The sequence below is a fragment of the Anabrus simplex genome, chromosome 2, assembly GCF_040414725.1.
Source record: "Anabrus simplex isolate iqAnaSimp1 chromosome 2, ASM4041472v1, whole genome shotgun sequence".
NCBI lineage: Eukaryota > Metazoa > Arthropoda > Insecta > Orthoptera > Tettigoniidae > Anabrus > Anabrus simplex.
In genome coordinates this window covers 954576508-954595521 of record NC_090266.1, presented here as the reverse complement: position 1 = coordinate 954595521, position 19014 = coordinate 954576508, and the positions used below count along the sequence as shown (strand labels likewise).

The 19014-nt window shown below is 38.3% G+C and overlaps 1 protein-coding gene across 1 annotated transcript in view; it reads left to right on the top strand.

Moving 5' to 3' along the window:
* LOC136863212 (G patch domain-containing protein 11) overlaps positions 1 to 19014 on the top strand; it is a 247143-nt gene that overhangs the window by 150717 nt on the left and 77412 nt on the right. The window contains exon 5 of the mRNA XM_067139581.2: positions 4994 to 5132. Coding sequence (XP_066995682.1) covers positions 4994 to 5128 — 135 coding nt within the window. The 3' untranslated portion in view covers positions 5129 to 5132. The remainder of the gene's footprint in view (positions 1 to 4993; positions 5133 to 19014) is intronic.

Genomic DNA, 19014 nt, shown 5'->3' with positions numbered 1-19014 from the left:
CTGGATGAGTAGCCATTTTGATTCATACAGTAGCATCCCCTATAGGAGCCAACCGAACACCCAGATAAATGTGCAAACTGCCACATAAATTTAAACCACACTTTTACCTGGGTAACGTAGTACAGGCCCTCAGAAGTCTCGAATCCTGCATCCTCATAATATGTTCAAAGAATCCCAGTCTCCTCTTACGCATAGTATCTGTAATAGGTTCTGGCTCTTTGTACACAACTTTGTTAGGTATTATCCGCCACTGTCCACCTTTCTGGTGTTTTTTGTTGATGCAGGTTCTTCCAATCTTCCTTTCAATTTTCTGAAATCTGTCAATCTTTGGTTGTTTATTCAGGTGAAAAAGTGTTTCTGCTGCATATGTAGCTTCCGGTTTTATAACTGTGTTGTAGTTTTTATTTTTGCATTTATTGATAAACATTTATTTTTGTAGATATCTCATGTTAATGTTTGTGCTTTAGCTAATCTATTTGTTCTTGTCTGGATTAAGATTTTCTCATTTCGGTTATGTGTTATTACTTCTCCAAGATATTTAAATTGAGTTACTATTTGGATTTTATTACCATTTATTGTAACTTCTTTTAGTTGTGTTGGTTTTTGGGGCATAATTTCTGTTTGTTTTTTTTCAAATGATATTTTGAGGCCAATTTTATTTGCAAAGTTTTGAAGTTCTGATATCTGAGTTTTTGCTTCTTTTATGTCCACTGCTAGTAATTCTAAATTGGCAGCAAAACACAGGCAGTTTGTTTTGATTTTTTGGCCAATATTTATTTTTGGGGGACATTTCCTAAACCATTCCCTCATTACCATTTCTAGAGCACAATTAAATAATAGTGGTGAGAGCTCATCTCCCTGTCATAGTCCAGTTTTAATTTCAAATGACTCTGATGTTTCACCCCTAAACTTCACTTTTGATTTGGTGTTAGTGAGAGTCAATTTTATCATGTTTATTAATTTGGGGTGTAGTCCAAGGATCTTAAAATTTTAAACAGAGATTCTCTATGGATGCAATTGCAAGCTTTCTTGAAATCTACAAATGTTATCACCATATCTCTGTTTCTTCTCCACTGTACTAGTGGACACTTCTCTGTAGAGTCACATTTATATTGGAGGTGTTTTAGAGAACTAGGGTGTTGTTGGTTTTTTTTTTTCTCTTTTGTAAGTATTGGCGTGAGGGAATATGTTATAATGATAGATAAAAATGGAAATGAAGTGCAGGAGAAAGAGAAACTCAAAAAATGTGGAAGGAGAACTTTGAAGATTTACTAAACCCAGAAGGATCCATAGAGGAGGAAAGTAGAAGCTGGGAGGAAGTAAGAAACAGGAGGAGGGAAAAAAGAAGACTTACCACGGGGAGAAGTGGAGGTAGCATTGGACAAGATGAAAGGAGGAAAAGCTCCAGGTTTAGATGTAGTGAATATTGAGATGGTGAAGGCGGCAGGAGAGGTAGGGGTACAGTGGCTTTATTGTGTGTTGAAAGTAGTATGGAAGGAGAGGAAGACCCCTGAAGACTGGAGGGAGGCTATAATCATACCCATCTTCAAGAGTGTAATAGGAAAAATTTTTAGAACTATAGGGAAGTCACAGTGATATTTCACTGTGCAAAGGTGTTTGAGAAGGTTCTGGAGAATAGAATCCAGAAAGAGGGTGGAGGAGAAATTAAGAGAAGAGCAGTATGGCTTCAGATCAGAAAGGTCCACAGTAGAACTTATATTCACAGTAAGATAGTTACAAGATCATCATTATGAGTGGGGTAAAGAACTACTGATGGCCTTCTTGGACTTTGAGAAAGCATATGATCATGTGTGCAGAAACAAGGTATGGGAAACCTTACAGATAAAAGGTGTTTAGATGCAGACAATGGAAAGAGTGAGGAAGATGTACTATGGGTGTGTCAGTTGTGTGAAAGTATGAAGAGAGAGAAAAAGGATTGGTTTGAGCAAAAAAGTGGGAGAAGACAAGGAAGTACTCTGTCTCCTTTGCTCTTCATTCCAGTAATGGATAAGCTAGTGACAACAGTGGCAAGGAAAATTGGGGGAAGGAAAAATGGAAGTGATGATGTTTGTAGATGACTTGTTAGAGTGGGGAGAAAAGGAAAAGGATTTCCAGGAACAGTTAGCTGCATGGGAAGAGGAGGTGAAACAATATGAAATGAAATTTAATGCCAAAAAAGCGAGATAGTGATCACAACTAGAAAGGGTTAATGCTTCGAGGGGAACAGCTTAAGATGGTAGAGAGTTTCAAGTACGTGGGAGGTATCATAGAGGAAAGTGGAAGAAATGATAAGGAAATAATCAAGTGTGGAAGACAAGCAGGAGTGTTCTGAAAAGTGTCAGAAGCCTGGTTTGGAGCAAGGATGTCCCTCAGAGAAGCAAAAGAGGACAGGAAAAACGATGTACCTGTTCTGACGTATGTAGCAGAATCTTGGGTAAAGAGGCTGAGAGCCGTAACTAGGATACAGACAAGTGAAATTAAATTTCTGAGAAGCAGGATGGGAGTGACAAGAACGGATAAGATGAGAAATGAGAAGGTTAGAGATATAGTGTAAGAAGAGCCACTACAGAACAGGATAAGAGGCATCTAGACTTACAGTAGATGGTATGGACACATGAAGAGAATGATAGAGGAAAAGATACCAAGGAGGATGCATGAAATGGAGATACAGTAAATAGAGAGATGGATAATCTGCCTAGTCAATACTATGTATTAAAAATGTATTTACTGTATATTTCACATTTACATTATATCTTGCAACTTTATACTACAGAACAGGATAAGAGGCATCTAGACTTACAGTAGATGGTATGGACACATGAAGAGAATGATAGAGGAAAAGATACCGAGGAGGATGCATGAAATGGAGATACAGTAAATAGAGAGATGGATAATCTGCCTAGTCAATACTATGTATTAAAAATGTATTTACTGTATATTTCACATTTACATTATATCTTGCAACTTTATATCCCTCTGACAGTCGCATGTCAGCCTTGCATATCAGCTTGTTTTATAACATCGACCATATCAAGCTCACGTCAACCTGGCAACATAAACATCTGTTGCCTGAGGGGATTGGCTTGACACTTTGGGTTTTACACTATTTTATAGTATTTTTAATATCATCCAATTTGAATTTGATAAAGGAGTATTGGATCATCAAGGACACATTGACGTCACATTGCAACAGTGCTCAGTGCTCAACAGTTTATCCACATAGACATCCTCCTACTGTGTATATTACCGAGCTCGATAGCTGCAGTCGCTTAAGTGCGGCCAGTATCCAGTATTCGGGAGATAGTAGGTTCGAATCCCACTGTCGGCAGCCCTGAAAATGGTTTTCCGTGGTTTCCCATTTTCACACCAGGCAAATGCTGGGGCTGTACTTTAATTAAGGCCACAGCCGCTTCCTTCCCACTCCTAGCCCTTTTCTGTCCCATCGTCGCCGTAAGACCTCTCTGTGTTGGTGCGACGTAAAACAACTAGCAAAAAAAAAACAAAACTGTGTATATATTGAGATAACGAGATGAAATTTAATTCCATGCCACTATTCATCAATTTTTAATATGTCATATTGTGCTTGTCACAGTTTTAGCTTTCTTTGCAGGTGCTCCCTGTTTCATTAGGTCTTATTGTAATATACAAATTTTAACCTATTTAGGTGAAGAAGAGAATGAATATATTCTCTAAACATGTACTAGATATAATGTAAATACATTTTTAATACATAATATTCACTAGACGAATTATCCATCTCTCAATTTACTGTGATTAAGTCAATATGGAACTGGTCATTATGTTCGAGATTATTATTAATGAAATGGAGATAACAGGAAAACGACTGAGAGGAAGACCAAGAGACAGGTAGATAAACGGGTGGAAGAGTGTGTACAGAGAAAAGGAGAGGTCTGGGCAAGAGTGACGAGGGAGAAGTGGTGGGAAGACGAGAGGAGATGGAGAGGCTTATGTTCCAAGCAGACATGGCCAACAGCTGAAAATTGCACATGATGATGATGATGATGATGATGATGAAATATTTCTGTGCCAATTCAACTGGGAGGGGGCTCCCATGATACTAGTAGAGGTATTTCTGTGGCATCACGTTTGTATTGTAAGTGTGGCATAGTGCTATTTTTTTCTTTTGTGAGCATTTTGCGAGAAGGTGTCAGAAAAAAATGAGATTGCTGGTACTTGTATTATTTGAAGATTATGATTTCATTAGTGAAATTCTGTCACTAACTTTTGTGGTTTAATATCCATGGTAAGAAATAAATTTTTTTTGTAAGATTTTGTATGAGAAGATATTGGGCAACCTGGTGATAATAGGGATATTAACAATAATTGGGAACAGTTTTCTGTTTGTGAATTGGCAGTTGCGATTTCATTCTTTAAATACAGTAATTTTCTGTTAAATTTTTAAAGAAGAGATACCAGATTGATAATTGACCATAATATAATTGATCTTGCATTCAAGAAATTTGCCATGTACCGTATATGCAATTTTTGTGGGGATATTTCAGCTGTTCAGGCCCCTATTTAATCTGATAATTCTGTAAATTGAATATTGTTAAACATAAAATATAGAGATTGAGGAGTGACTGCAGCCAGAAGTGGTAAAATCTCCAGAACAAGAAAATTCAGTAAAATTGCATAAACTTGGCAATGACCGAGCTCGATAGCTGCAGTCGCTTAAGTGCGGCCAGTATCCAGTATTCGGGAGATAGTAGGTTCGAACCCCACTGTCGGCAGCCCTGAAGATGGTTTTCCGTGGTTTCCCTTAATTAAGGCCACGGCCGCTTCCTTCCCACTCCCAACCCTTCCCTGTCCCACCATCGCCATAAGACCTATCTGTGTCGGTGCGACGTAAAGCAACTAGCAAAAAAAAAAAAAAAAACTTGGCAATGAAAATTTCTAGTTTGGGAGCGTTTTTATCAGTATGTCTTTTAATCTGTCTTAATTTAGTTCTTATATTTATATTCTACCTTTTCAGCCGTCAGATAAATTGGAAATTTTGACGCTCTACCTAAGGAAAACTTACTTCTACTGTGTATGGTGTGGAACTAAGTACAACGATAGTTCAGATCTTGAAAGCACGTGTCCAGGACCGTCAGGAGCTGATCACTAGCATTGTGAGTATTCCTTTTTTTCTTATGACTCTTCCTCATAGATTTTCCTCCTGAAATCAGCATTCCTCACATTACATGATGCTGTGAACCCTGCCCAATGCAGAATTGTTACCGACCTTAAAATATTCCCTTTTTGTAATGAAATTTAAATTTTATGGAACATTGACAAAATTTCAATAGTATTTTGGTTTTTTGTTGGTTTTATGTCCCACAACTACTTTTACGGTTTTCAGAAATGCCTTGTATTATTATATCAAGGCCGGGGGGAATAACGATGAAGATCACATTTCCATTGTTCTGAGTTATTTGAAATATCAAGTTTGAAGCAGTTTATTGCCTAACTAATGCAGAGATGCCAACTGTTATGATGGAATCATAATAATTACGAATTACCCATCATAATTACGCCTTTACAAATCACACACCACAAATTATGATTTTTGTTGATTTTTAAATCTAATTGTATGAAGTGTTCAAAAGGATACACAAGGAATGCCATTAGAGCTTGAATTCTCAGAATATTATTTTTGGATTTCTCAGTAATCATTTATAGCCTTTTCCTGTCCCTCTTTTAAGACTATTTCGAGTTTTCACGCGCCAAATGCAGTGCGTGCTTCCAGTACCGAAAAAGTAGGCACCTGTAAATTATTATATCTTGCGGAGTTGTTGTCTTTGTTCGTCACATGATCAGACTTCCATGCAAGTGTGCGAGTTCTTTTGTCTTTGTTTTGGTGGCAAAGTGGAGACAAGCTCTGTTTCATTGTGAATACTGTGTGCATGGCTGTTGAAGAAGTATTTATTGCGATTATGGTTGCCAAATTTACATATATTGCTCTTCTAGGATATATGCTAATCATGTGTTATGAAATGCGAAAGGTTTGAAATAATGAAGCGATTTCTTGTGCAGGAAAATACGCGTGATAACGTTACCGTGACTAGTGATGCAATTAATAAACCAAAAATAGTTCAAAAATTTAGGGAGGAATACTCGAAAGAATGGCCCTGTTTACTGTGTTCCTCAAAATCTCATTCACACGTGTTTTGTAGTGTGTGTAGGCGCGATTTTTCAGATGCGCATGACGAGGAAGAACAAGACTGAATTCCGTGCTAATATGAACACTGTACTGTTAAGTGCTCTGTTAGTGCAGAGGATGCACATGATATCAAAAGAAAAAGCATGTCACCAGTGTACGTTTACCAAACAGGAACTACAAGCTGCTAAGGGAGCAACTACAGTATTTAACAAAAGAAATGATCCTTCAACCTCCACTCAGATATGTACTGCAGATCACCTGTTACTTTAGCAGGTAAGAATTATACACACTTTATATGCCAGTCTATGAATATGTTACATCTGGTTGAATTGTATATTGTTCATTGATTTTTCAGTGATATGTAAGTTAGTAAGATCGCAGGGGGAAAAAACATTCTACACCCCTCCCCCGTGCCCTAACGGCTGCATTACAAATTGCCTTTCTTGAAAGTTGGCATCTCCGCTAATGCACATATGAAGACCATACCATACCGGCTGTGAAATAACACATCTATGTTCTAACAATGTACTTACAATGTTTCATGTTTTTAAACAACAATGGAGAATAATCAACACTTATCTATTAGTGCATGTAGAAAAGCAGGAATATCGATGAGTGTCCAATTCTTATTCCAGAATAGGGTTTAATCATCACACTTGAATTATATCTTTTAAACTTCTCGAGTCTAAACACAATAATACTTCAACATACAACAATGGAACATTATTTAAAACACTCTTTTTAATATATGTTTTCATTCAGTATGTGGCAAATTCTCATAAAACTTCTTTGATTGTTCTGTTGTAAGAAGCTTGGTCACTTCCTGCAAATGAAAAATTAATGAAAATTAGTTAATTAACAATACTGAACCCGTGACCTTTGAGTCATAAGGAGCCAGAGTCCTAAATTTATTACATGAGGCACCATGTAAATTACAAGTCATGAGGAGTCCTAGTTGCATTTTTTATTTCTGACCAGAGACGACACATGGAGAACAGTAACGGCAAGTGATTCTCATTCTCACGCTACAGAAATTACGTTGCCCACACGTGTAGAATGTACAGGGATACGAACTAATTTGTCACAACTTTTTTTTTTTTTTTTTTTTTTTTTTTTTAAGTCCACTTTAAAGAAGAATTGACGACAAAACCGCCGTGCTAAACGTCAGGAAATCGTAAGTGAAACAATTTGATTGTTAGTGGTAAAGACATTAGACCGCTAATTAGCTCCAGAAGGAAAATTGTCAAAAGACACGCCTGTTTGTTGAAACTCTGAACCAAAATATAGTGCCTAGCTGATGAGTTAATTTAACAACTCAATTGGTTAAGAGAAACCCTTAATGCTTATCATCAACACCGCTACTAAACTAAGCAAACTATGTGTTATGTCATAATCAGCAAAAATAAATCTTCTGTGAGGTGAAAACAGTGCTAGTAAACTTTTGACGGTAAATGCTGAAGGCATGGTAGTGGGAGAAAATTTTATAAAAATACGCCGCGCCATTTGCAATTCTCGCAGTGTGTCCAGTGAATCTGAGGCGATCGCACATCATTCAGACTAACATTATAAACTTGTTGGGGAGACTAACTCCCCAGAAGGGAAGGTAGTTTTGGCCAAAGGTGGCTATATAATGTCATCCCCAAGTGGAGATAGATTAGCAGTCATATTAACAGTATTCTGAAATGTGGAACCGTCATGTACTGTAGATTCACATCCAGGCAACAGACGGTCATTATAATGCCGAAATCCTGCAGTTGAATTTAAAATATCATTGTTTTACTTTTTGCTTATGTGGATCGGTGATTTGACGAATGTGTTTGGTTCGCGAGGAAGAGAACATGTGAAGGGTATTTTTTGTAATGTTGTTATTTCCAGGTGAATGATGAAAAATGAAAATCAAAGGAAGGTTATGTTTTGTAAAATCACTATCTGCCAAGATGGCTAGATAAGGGATTGAGAGATGCTGGTGAGCCTGTTATGATGCAAGGCCACATATGACTTAAGGTATGAAAACTACCCTGTTGAAAAATGCATTTGTTTATTTCATTATGTCACTATTTTTAGTCGTTTATCTGTGAAACATTTTGGTCAAGCTTTTTTATTTCGTGAAAATGTCAGAAGAATGCGACGAAAGGTCATTTTATGTTTCTTGGATAATCAGAAGAGCCGCAAAACTAGTGTGTGAAATGTTGTACAGTAGTAGATTTGATGGCTGTAAAACGAATATAATGTCTAGAGCAATGTATCATTTCCGTAAGTTTATTTCCTTCATTTGTTGTTGCCAAGGTTAAGATATTAATTTATCACAAAATTCTGTTCAGTGTAAAGATGAAATTCCTGTAAGTGTAATCCATGGTTTACCATTTGCAGCAAGTGCGTAGTAATGATGGGTTGTGAGCTGTTGCGGAAAGCACGCCATCCTGTGTTTGGGGAAGGCACGAGGTGATAATGATGTGTGTTACCGAGCTCGATAGCTGCAGTCGCTTAAGTGCGGCCAGTATCTAGTATTCGGGAGATAGTAGGTTCGAACCCCACTGTCAGCAGCCCTGAAAATGGTTTTCCGTGGTTTCCCATTTTCACACCAGGCAAATGCTGGGGCTGTACCTTAATTAAGGCCACGGCCGCTTCCTTCCCACTCCTAGCCCTTTCCTGTCCCATCGTCGCCATAAGACCTATCTGTGTCCGTGCGACGTACAGAAAATAGCAAAAAAAAAAAAAAAATGATGTGTGTTTTGTGGAAGGGAAGCATTATTCCAAAGGTCTGTTCAAATCTGTGTAGAATTGATGAGAGGAAAATAACGATAAAATTTTTGTAAGTCAAGTTGTGAGTTTCGGTTTTGGAAATATTGTGTTGTCAAATTCAGATATGCTAGGAGAGATGGTTAGTTTCTCACAGATTGTTTTATGTAACAACATAGTGGATCATGTAAGAGATACATTCCATATTATTATCGTGTAGAGAATTTGTGGTAGCAAGTGGTTCAAATCTTGCAGAGATGGGAAGGAATGTGGATCAGGTTGTTGAAACCCTGTAGTGTTGAAGAGACTTTGTGCCGGGATTTTCATTGTAGGGAACCCGAGGATTTATTTTGTGTAATTTAGTGATATGGGAATAGGGTCATTCCATAATTAGGATCCCATGTAAATCCGTAGGAACGTGATGGATAAGAATATTTCAAGTGACGTTTTAAATTAAATCTCTTCGCATATTCTGTGTTGGTCAAGAATTGTATTTCATGCAAGATTCAGTGAGACGAGGTTTTCATTTGATACCGTTCAAGAAAACGTGTGGTTTTTAAGAGATAGCAAGGAGGGTTCTCCTTTCCAGGTAAAAAGCCACCTGTGTTTGTTGGCAGTCGAGCCAGTTCATTGTCAGAAAGAAATTATATTTGAGATTTTGTCATTTATAATAAATGTTTGGAATTAGATTACATTATTTAAGAAGATAATTGTTTAGTAGAGAACTTGAGATTCATTATCAGGGCGATGGATATGACACGATGTTGTGTTATGTTGTGAATAACCATTTTCAGGGGTGTTAAAATTTGAGAATCTATAGTGATGTTGCTTCGTGTTGTTGAGGGTTGCCCAAGGTTTTGCGATTATTTTATTTGAATGTCACGATAGCTTGTCAATCCATAGAGTTCATGATGGATGATTATGTTGTTGTTGGTTTCTAAGGCACAAATGTAGGTTCATGTGATTATGAGGTCATGCTTGTGGAGTACATGTGTTACAGTTGTCCATCCACCCTAGAGTTGGGTGAGGTGCATTACGACACTTGTGTCTCCTCGGCCTGAAATATCGAAGGAGGTGCCGGAATTAGTCCAAGGGATAACCGTAGGTGTTATAAGTGATTTGACATGGGTTGTTCTGTTTTGCGTTGTGTGTAAATTTATGGTTCATGTTTGTGGGTTACTGTAGTCACGTCCTAGTTTGTGAACCATGGGCAACGGCTGAGTGGCCTAGTAAGTGGTCCTGAGAGTTGCTATGGAATGGGAGTGGGCATCTCGGGCATATTCTGAGTCATGGCCCTCTTTGTGCTCAGGCGGCTAGGACTATACAATTCACCGGTGGTCCATAACCCGTTAGAGGAGAGATCCTCACTTGGACTATGTGCAAGTAGGGTAGCATCCTGCTTCATGAATTTACCGAGCTCAGAACATTTTAAGCAAGCCTCGGACCTATGGGAGTAATGGAGTCCCACTCCCATTTGACAGGCAAGGGACTCCTTGGAAACAACCTGGCGAACGAAATGGAATTCGATGGGGAGCTATCAATATTAATGGGGCTTATGGCAGAAAGAAGGTAGAACTGGCTGAGTCAGCAAAGAGGATGCATCTGGATGTGCTAGGAGTAAGTGATATTCGGGTAAGGGGAGATAATGAGGAAGAGATAGGGGATTATAAAGTGTACTTGACGGGTGTTAGAAAAGGAAGGGCAGAGTCTGGGGTAGGGCTCTTTATCAGAAATACCATTGCAGGCAACATAGTTTCCGTTAAGCACATAAATGAGCGAATGATGTGGGTAGATTTGTCAGTTGGAGGAATTAGGACAAGAATTGTGTCCATGTATTCACCATGTGAGGGTGCAGATGAGGATGAAGTTGACAAGTTTTATGAAGCATTGAGTGACATCGTGGTCAGGGTCAACAGCAAGGATAGAATAGTGCTAATGGGCGATTTCAATGCGAGAATTGGGAATAGAACTGAAGGATACAAAAGGGTGATTGGTAAATGTGGGGAAGATATGGAAGCTAATGTGAATGGGAAGTGTTTGCTGGACTTCTGTGCTAGTATGGGTTTAGCTGTTACACATACATTCTTCAAGCATAAGGCTATTCACTGCTACACATGGGAGGCTAGGGGTATGAGATCCATAATAGACTATATCATAACAGACTTTGAATTCAGGAAATCTGTTAGGAACGTACGAGTTTTTCGCGGATTTTTCGATGATACAGACCACTATCTGATGTGCAGTGAACTACTGTAAGTATCTCTAGGCCTATTGTAGAGAAAGTGAAATCTGTCTACAAACGAATAAGGGTAGAAAATCTCCAGGGCAAGGAAATTAGACAGAAGTACATGGATATGATTAGTGAGAAGTTTCGAACAGTAGACAGTAAGCAGGTTCAGGATATAGAAAGTGAATGGGTGGCATACAGGGATGCTGTAGTAGAAACAGCAAGGGAATGCCTAGGAACAACTGTGTGTAAAGATGGGAAAAGGCGAACATCTTGGTGGAATGATGAAGTGAGAGCAGCCTGTAAACGTAAAAAGAAGGCTTATCAGAAATGGCTCCAAACAAGGGCCGAGGCAGACAGAGATTTGTACGTAGATGAAAGAAACAGAGCGAAACAAATAGTTGTTGAATCCAACAAGAAGTCATGGGAAGATTTTGGTAATAACCTGGAAAGGCTAGGTCAAGCAGCAGGGAAACCTTTCTGGACAGTAATAAAGAATCTTAGAAAGGGAGGGAAAAAGGAAATGAACAGTGTTTTGAGTAATTCAGGTGAACTCATAATAGATCCCAGGGAATCACTGGAGAGGTGGAGGGAATATTTTGAACATCTTCTCAATGTAAAAGGAAATCATCCTGGTGGTGTTGCAAACAGCCAAGCTCATGGGGAGGAGGAAAATGATGTTGGTGAAATAATGCTTGAGGAAGTGGAAAGGATGGTAAATAAACTTCATTGTAATAAGGCAGCAGGAATAGATGAAATTAGACCTGAAGTGGTGAAGTATAGTGGGAAGGCAGGGATGAAATGGCTTCATAGAGTAGTAAAATTAGCATGGAGTGTTGGTAAGGTACCTTCAGATTGGACAAAAGCAGTAACTGCACCTACTGTATCTATAAGCAAGGGAACAAGAAGGATTGCAACAACTATCGAGGTATCTCATTGACTAGTCTACCAGGCAAAGTATTCACTGGCATCTTGGAAGGGAGGGTCGTAGAGAGGAAGTCGGATGAAAACCAGTGTGATTTCAGACCACAGAGAGGCTGTCAGGATCAGATTTTCTGTATGTGCCAGGTAATTGAAAAATGCTACGAGAGGAATAGGCAATTATGTTCATGTTTCGTAGATCTAGAGAAAGCATATGACAGGGTACCGAGGGAAGAGATGTTCACTATACTGGGGGACTATGGAATTAAAGGTAGATTATTAAAATCAACCAAAGACATTTATGTTGACAATTGGGCTTCATTGAGAATTGATGGTAGAATGAGTTCTTGGTTCAGGGTACTTACAGGGGTTAGACAAGGCTGTAATATTTCACCTTTGCTGTTCGTAGTTTACATGGATCATCTGCTGAAAGGTATAAAATGGCAGGGAGGGATTCAGTTAGGTGGAAATGTAGTAAGCAGTCTGGCCTATGCTGACGACTTCGTCTTAATTAATTAATTAATTTCAAGTATTTAGGTTGTGTGTTCTCCCAGGATGGTAATATAGTAAGTGAGATTGAATCTAGGTGTAGTAAAGCTAATGCAGTGAGCTCGCAGTTGCGATCAGCAGTATTCTGTAAGAAGGAAGTCAGCTCCCAGGCGAAACTGTCTTTACATTGGTCTGTTTTCAGACCAACTTTGCTTTATGGGAGCGAAAGCTGGGTGGACTCAGGATATCTTATTCATAAGTTAGAAGTAACAGACATGAAAGTAGCAAGAATGATTGCGGGTACAAACAGGTGGGAACAATGGCAGGAGGGTACTCGGAATTAGGAGATAAAGGGTAATTTAGGAATGAACTCGATGGATGAAGCTGTACGCATAAACCGGCTTCGGTGGTGGGGTCATGTGAGGCGAATGGAGGAGGATAGTTTACCTAGGAGAATAATGGACTTTGCTATGGGGGGTAAGAGAAGTGGAGGGAGACCAAGACGACAATGGTTAGACTCGGTTTCTAACGATTTAAAGATAAGAGGTATAGAACTAAATGAGGCCACAACACTAGTTGCAAATCGAGGATTGTGGTGACATTTAGTAAATTCTCAGAGGCTTGCAGACTGAACGCTGAAAGGCATAACAGTCTATAATGATAATGTGTGTAATGTGTGTAATGTATGTATGTAAATTTATGCAGATTATAGGATTTAAGGTTAAGATTATCCAAGCTAGTTTCTTAGTAATTATTAGTGTTATAATGTAAACTTGTTGAATGACATCATGAAATATATAAATGGTACCGGTAGTCATGACAATGTATTTCGCCTTCCAGCTGCGGAACAAGAAAACTATGAGCATAAACCAATAGTAAATCAATATTTTGTTCAAAGGAATGTTTCTGGTAAACATGTCCAAGTGATAACGAAAAGTTAACTGAAATACTTAACAGAGTTTAAAGAAACCTCTTTGTCTGGGATAGATAAATTTGTTGTTAATTAGAATTATGAGATTACTTCATTTATTCATTTATTAACTTCAGTGAAACTGTATTTAGAAATTTAGCTTAAAACCAAGTGACTAACTTGAAAATGTTCTCTGGAAATCTTATTTTATATGCTGGGAAATTTCAACTTATTAAGGTAAGGATTAAGTGGACTTGTCCGATGACAAGGGACTTTACTTCCACAAGTGTTGTGAGCATTTGTTGTTGTTGTTAGTTTGATTTCTTGAGCATCAGATGTGCTGGGGATCTATTAATGTGGAAACCTTGGTCATCAACTACTTTAACTTAATTGTGTTTAGCCTTCAGAATAGGAATTTGGATGGTCAGGGGGTCATCAACCTCAGTGACCTAGATTAGGGCCATCTGCCAGTATAGCATCATTTTTCTTGCAGTCATCATCCACAATGACTTTAACGTAAATCACAAAGTTAGATGTCGGTGCATGACATAGTCGGAGGTCACATCGATTCAATTAAGGGTCCATGCCGCACAACCACTGTGTGGCACATACCGATTGGACTGGCTTAATTATACCAAGAGTCTAGAGCTCGAGTTACAGGGGCCGGATCATCATGAATCATTATGGTGGTACATGCAGTCTCAACATGGAAACCGATCTTAGGCATCTCCAGACTTTCATTATTTCATCCTTAATTTAAGACGGTGGTTTCTAGTAAGTATGCCCCTCAGGCAATTGAGTTAAGGTCTCCAAAGCCAGCATCTCTCATCATTGTTATTATTTTTGAAAAGGAACAGGCTTTAGTTCATTGATTAGATGTTGTGTAATGTCACAAGTTGTTAGATTTCGTCTCCAATGGTAAATAAAACATCCATTTCGTTTAACTCGAATCCTCTCATTGTAGACATTAGTTTAAAATTACTGAAACCCTCCTCTTACCTAAGAAAGTGTCGAAGAACCCGTAAGCGACCTAAGAGAATGATCTCGTACCGATTTGCTGATAGGTAAGGAAGTTAGGTACCCTTCGAAGGGCCTTAAAGGGTTCACTACTTAGAGATGTTAATAAAAGTACTGTCATGGTTTAATTACCTTCAGATCTTTCCATTTTGATAGTGATATAGGCAGCATCTCTGTGGAAGCTGGCCCTGGGAGGGTGAATTCTCCCTTTTGCGGCCCAGACAAAGCCTTCCTTTTCGCCTCTGTAACGACGACAGTTCCCCAGGCAGTGTTATAGCTTCTATATTTTAGTTATATAATTCGTGGCTGTTCAGTTTCCACCTTTATTTCCTTTAAAGGTCTTGAGGGAACAGGTAACTTCTTTTTTTAATACTAATTAGAAGAAGAGAATGATGTCCATGTTTTGAACAGTGATTGATAACATTCAGCAACTTGGAAGGGGCTTGGGTTAAGTCTGATGTGGCATATGACTTCATGCCAATACCGTACTTAGGTATCTCTGTTACCTTAGGTATCTCTTTGTAATACAAAGAACTCTAATATTTTCATACTGTAAATATATTATTTACAGTTTAAAGCAATTTCAGTTCTGTATTTTCTGAAAATATAAATATTCTGCTGAGCAAGTACAAATACAGTAGAAGTCGGTTATAAGGAGAATTCATAACAGCGAAAAATTTATTCGTTATAACATATTGTCGTTATATCCGATTTTTTGTAAAAGTCAGGGGGAAACCCATGAAAACCTACAACCTGTTTTCCAGTCAATGACCGGGTCAGGGATGGGATGAATGAAGCCCCCAACTTGCAGTGAGGATAGGAATTATGCTGGCTGCCGAGGCCTGTCGCACTCCTCTGGGACGATGATTAATGACTGACAGATTAAATGAAATGATAGTAGAGAGTGTTGCTGGAATGAAAGATGACAAGAAACACCGGAGTACCTGGATAAAAACCTGTCCCGCCTCCACTTTGTCCAGCACAAATCTCACATGGAGTGACCGGGATTTGAACCACGGTATCTAGCGGTAAGAGGCCGGCACGCTGCCACCTGAGCCACGGAGGCTTGTGGGGAAACCCATAAACATTAAATTTGGAATGAAACGACAATTAGTTTGTTCAAAATTTGCGGTTTTGCGGATGATATCCACACTATGGCTTACTCATTTGTTATTTTTCAAAATCCAATGCTATGTAAAAGTATGCATTAAATTTCATTCTGAAAAAAGTACAGTTATCACTCCAGAGGCCTCTGTGGCAAACGTTTCAGTCTTTTTCTTCAAACATCGTCACCTCACCTAACCGTATATGCATCATGAAAACATTTCAAGCTCATGTAGAGAAATCATGACTACCTTGCTACAAACTTAGAGTGGAGTACCATATTTTCTCATGTAATTAACGCACTTTTTTTTGGCAAAAATACAGGCAAAAACTTTGGATGCGTAAATTATTCAAGGAATTCATATATTTAAAAATTATTTACAATTCATTTACAGTTAAGATACATCAAATAAAATATAAACACAATTATTTCAACTCATTTGCAGTTATCATAATTTGGTGTAGAATTTTGGCGTGAGATTCTTTCTGAAAAGTCAAATGAGATACCAGTACATCGGGTAAGTTGGACACATGGGTTTGAAGTACCGACACTGGAAAATATTCTTCCCGTTACGAGCTGACAATACGACCTGAAGTGAAGTAAACTAGCAGAGGCCCATTGGGGCTGTAGTTAGGTTTGGTTTAGGGGTGTTAGTAAGATTATAAGTATACATATTTCGTTTTTGTGATGTTTAGCCAAATTGTTGATGGTTCATTCATTCCCGGATTTTCCGTTTTCCCATGTTGTACTTTTTTTTCCGTGGTCCCTCCAAAAACGGAGAATCGAGGTTCCACTGTATATAATAATGAAATGAATAAAAGTTCCAGTTAAGGCCTGAAGGGCAAAATGGGAGACAAGCTCCCTACGTTCAATGCTCAATTGAACATAAGTTTTTAGCTCACCCAGCGTCATATGACGATGAATCCCAGATGGTCGGAATTGAAAGGGCACGTGCAGAAACATGCACTACTGCCGGAGGCCCTCCAGACCAGACCTCTATTGAAGCTGGACTGATATTTTTAGGTATTTATAGGAGGACAGAAGGAATGTCCTCGAAGAAAGGAAGCATTTAGCGGCTTCAAGAAAGTTCGCTGACGTCACAAGTCGCATGGTCGAAAAAGCTGATGCAAGTTCAAAATACGTAGTATAAAGCTGGAAGGCAAAGATGGTGGGTGTACGAGGACGATGAGCAGGTACAGAACAATTTTTTCCTTGCGATTATAGGGAGCACGTTACATTATGTATTTATTGCGAAAACATGTTGTCCTCTTTCATTTCTGATTTTCTTTACGGAACGGCAGTTGACGACGGGTATTAACTGATTGACTCTAATATCGCCTTCGAATGTCGACGAGAGAGCTCGCAAGTGCACGTAGTGAGAAAACAATACCGAAGATCGCATTTTGTGGCAAACGTTTCAACTTTCTTATTCAAACAGAATCAGCTAACCTAACTTAACTGCGTATTTACCATGAAAACATGTATGTATCAAGTGCCGGTAGAAAAGTGATAACCTTCTTGCTATAAATTTACATTATACCATAGCCTTTCCGAAATTTAACCCGGCGTGAGAATATATAAACTAACCTCTGAAATCAATTATTCACTCTGCCATATCTTACTTATCACATTTGCTGCCACCATTTTCTAAAATATCTTCCTCAGGAGCTGTTTTGGCAGTATCAGTCAATCCTAATAAATGGCACTGAATTTTATCAAAAATGTATCCATCGATTTAAAAAAGTAAATATTACGCATATAAAAGAATATTTATTTTTTTATGCTTTAAAGCGTTAGTGGCACTTCAGGCCGTGTTTCAGATGAGAGTGTCAACTGATGCTTTAAAGCTTCAAGCAATACTTTTCTTTTGTACTAATTATTTGTTTAACAATTCACAACGTTATAGATCAGAGAGCGCATTATTGTAAATAAACATCCGTTTGTCCTAAATTGTGGCAACATCCAGTTTGTTTATTGCACATTTTCACGAACACTGTCGTCTTCCTTCAGTGCACTGTTGTCACTTTCACTATGAGAATTCCTCCACTCATTGTCCTCACTGCCTGACAATATATCAGATTTGCCGTCAGAAACCTGTATAATTTTAATTATATCTTCATTAGTATAAAATTGTTTCTCATACTTCTTCCTCTTAAGAAGTGATGGACTGGGCTCTGACCTGTTCTTCTCCATTTCGAAGCAGTACTGATTGTCACCTAGCCTAATTGCTCAACACTGGAACCGCGCATGGCAAATTGTTCTAAAGGTAACCTTCCTGCAGTGCAGGCATAACTACAAGCATCAAACGCCAAGCCAGCACGTTTCTATTATGTAGCTTTAGAAACATAGGGCTCTGGACGCTTTAAAGCGGCAGTGGCATTGCAGCTTGATGCTTTAAAGCGTCAGTTGCAGTGAATGTGTTAACTGCAGTATTTAGCATTAAAATTAAGCGATCGTTTACTTCAGCCCTTTTTTTTTGTTTTTTTTTTTGACAAGTTAACAACTGCTATCAGACACGTTATTTACTCACTTGTTATGAAAACATGTTCTCCTATTTCATTTCCATATTTCTTTGCGGAACAGCAGTCGACAGGTATTACTAATTGACTCCAGCATCACCTTCAAATCACTAAATTTTACATTATTGAGATTCTTCCACCGTTTTGATACTTTATTTTGCCTTTTGGCAATTTTAAAATTTTTTTTATTTATTTATATGTCAACAGTACATATTTCGTTCCTTATTTAGGAACATCCTCAGCTGTTATAGTGGCTTAGGTGAATGGTTAAGATTTTAAACACGTAGATTTACAAATGCATTGATTCACTTAAAAACTAAATACGAATTAAGATAGATTATATTAAAGACAGTGTGGGGTTAGTGTGTTACTGGTATGAGAGCAGATGATTACATGGTTGGTTGACTTAAAACTATGTCTATTCATTAGAATAGTTGTTCAAAAAATTTTTCACTTTGTTACATAAAAAATCTGTATGCAATTAAAATTTTTTAAAAAATGTTTAACTTAATAACATTGTTCAAATTGTTGAAAGTTTTTCTTCCTTTCCTTCCAGGTAGGTTGTTGTATGTTGTGTACTTGCTTGTAGTGCTTTTGATTGAGTCTAATGTGGAAACTTTGGAGCTGATTGCTGATCTATTAATGTGAAGGGAGCCTCGTTTTTGGGCTTCACAAATCCTACTGGCCCTGGTAGTCAGAGTTGTAAGGATACCATGTTTCTGGGCAGGGTGATGGTGAGAATCTGCGTGGAGATATCTATTGGTGTGTGTAGGCTTAATATACACGCTGTGTCCTAAAGATCCATCCTCTTTCTTGGTGACGAGAACATCTAAAAATGGTATCTTGCGTCAGATCTACAAGAGGAAATTAACACCTTGAGAACCACCTTTGAGAGCAACGGTTACAGCAGAGCTTTGATCTCAA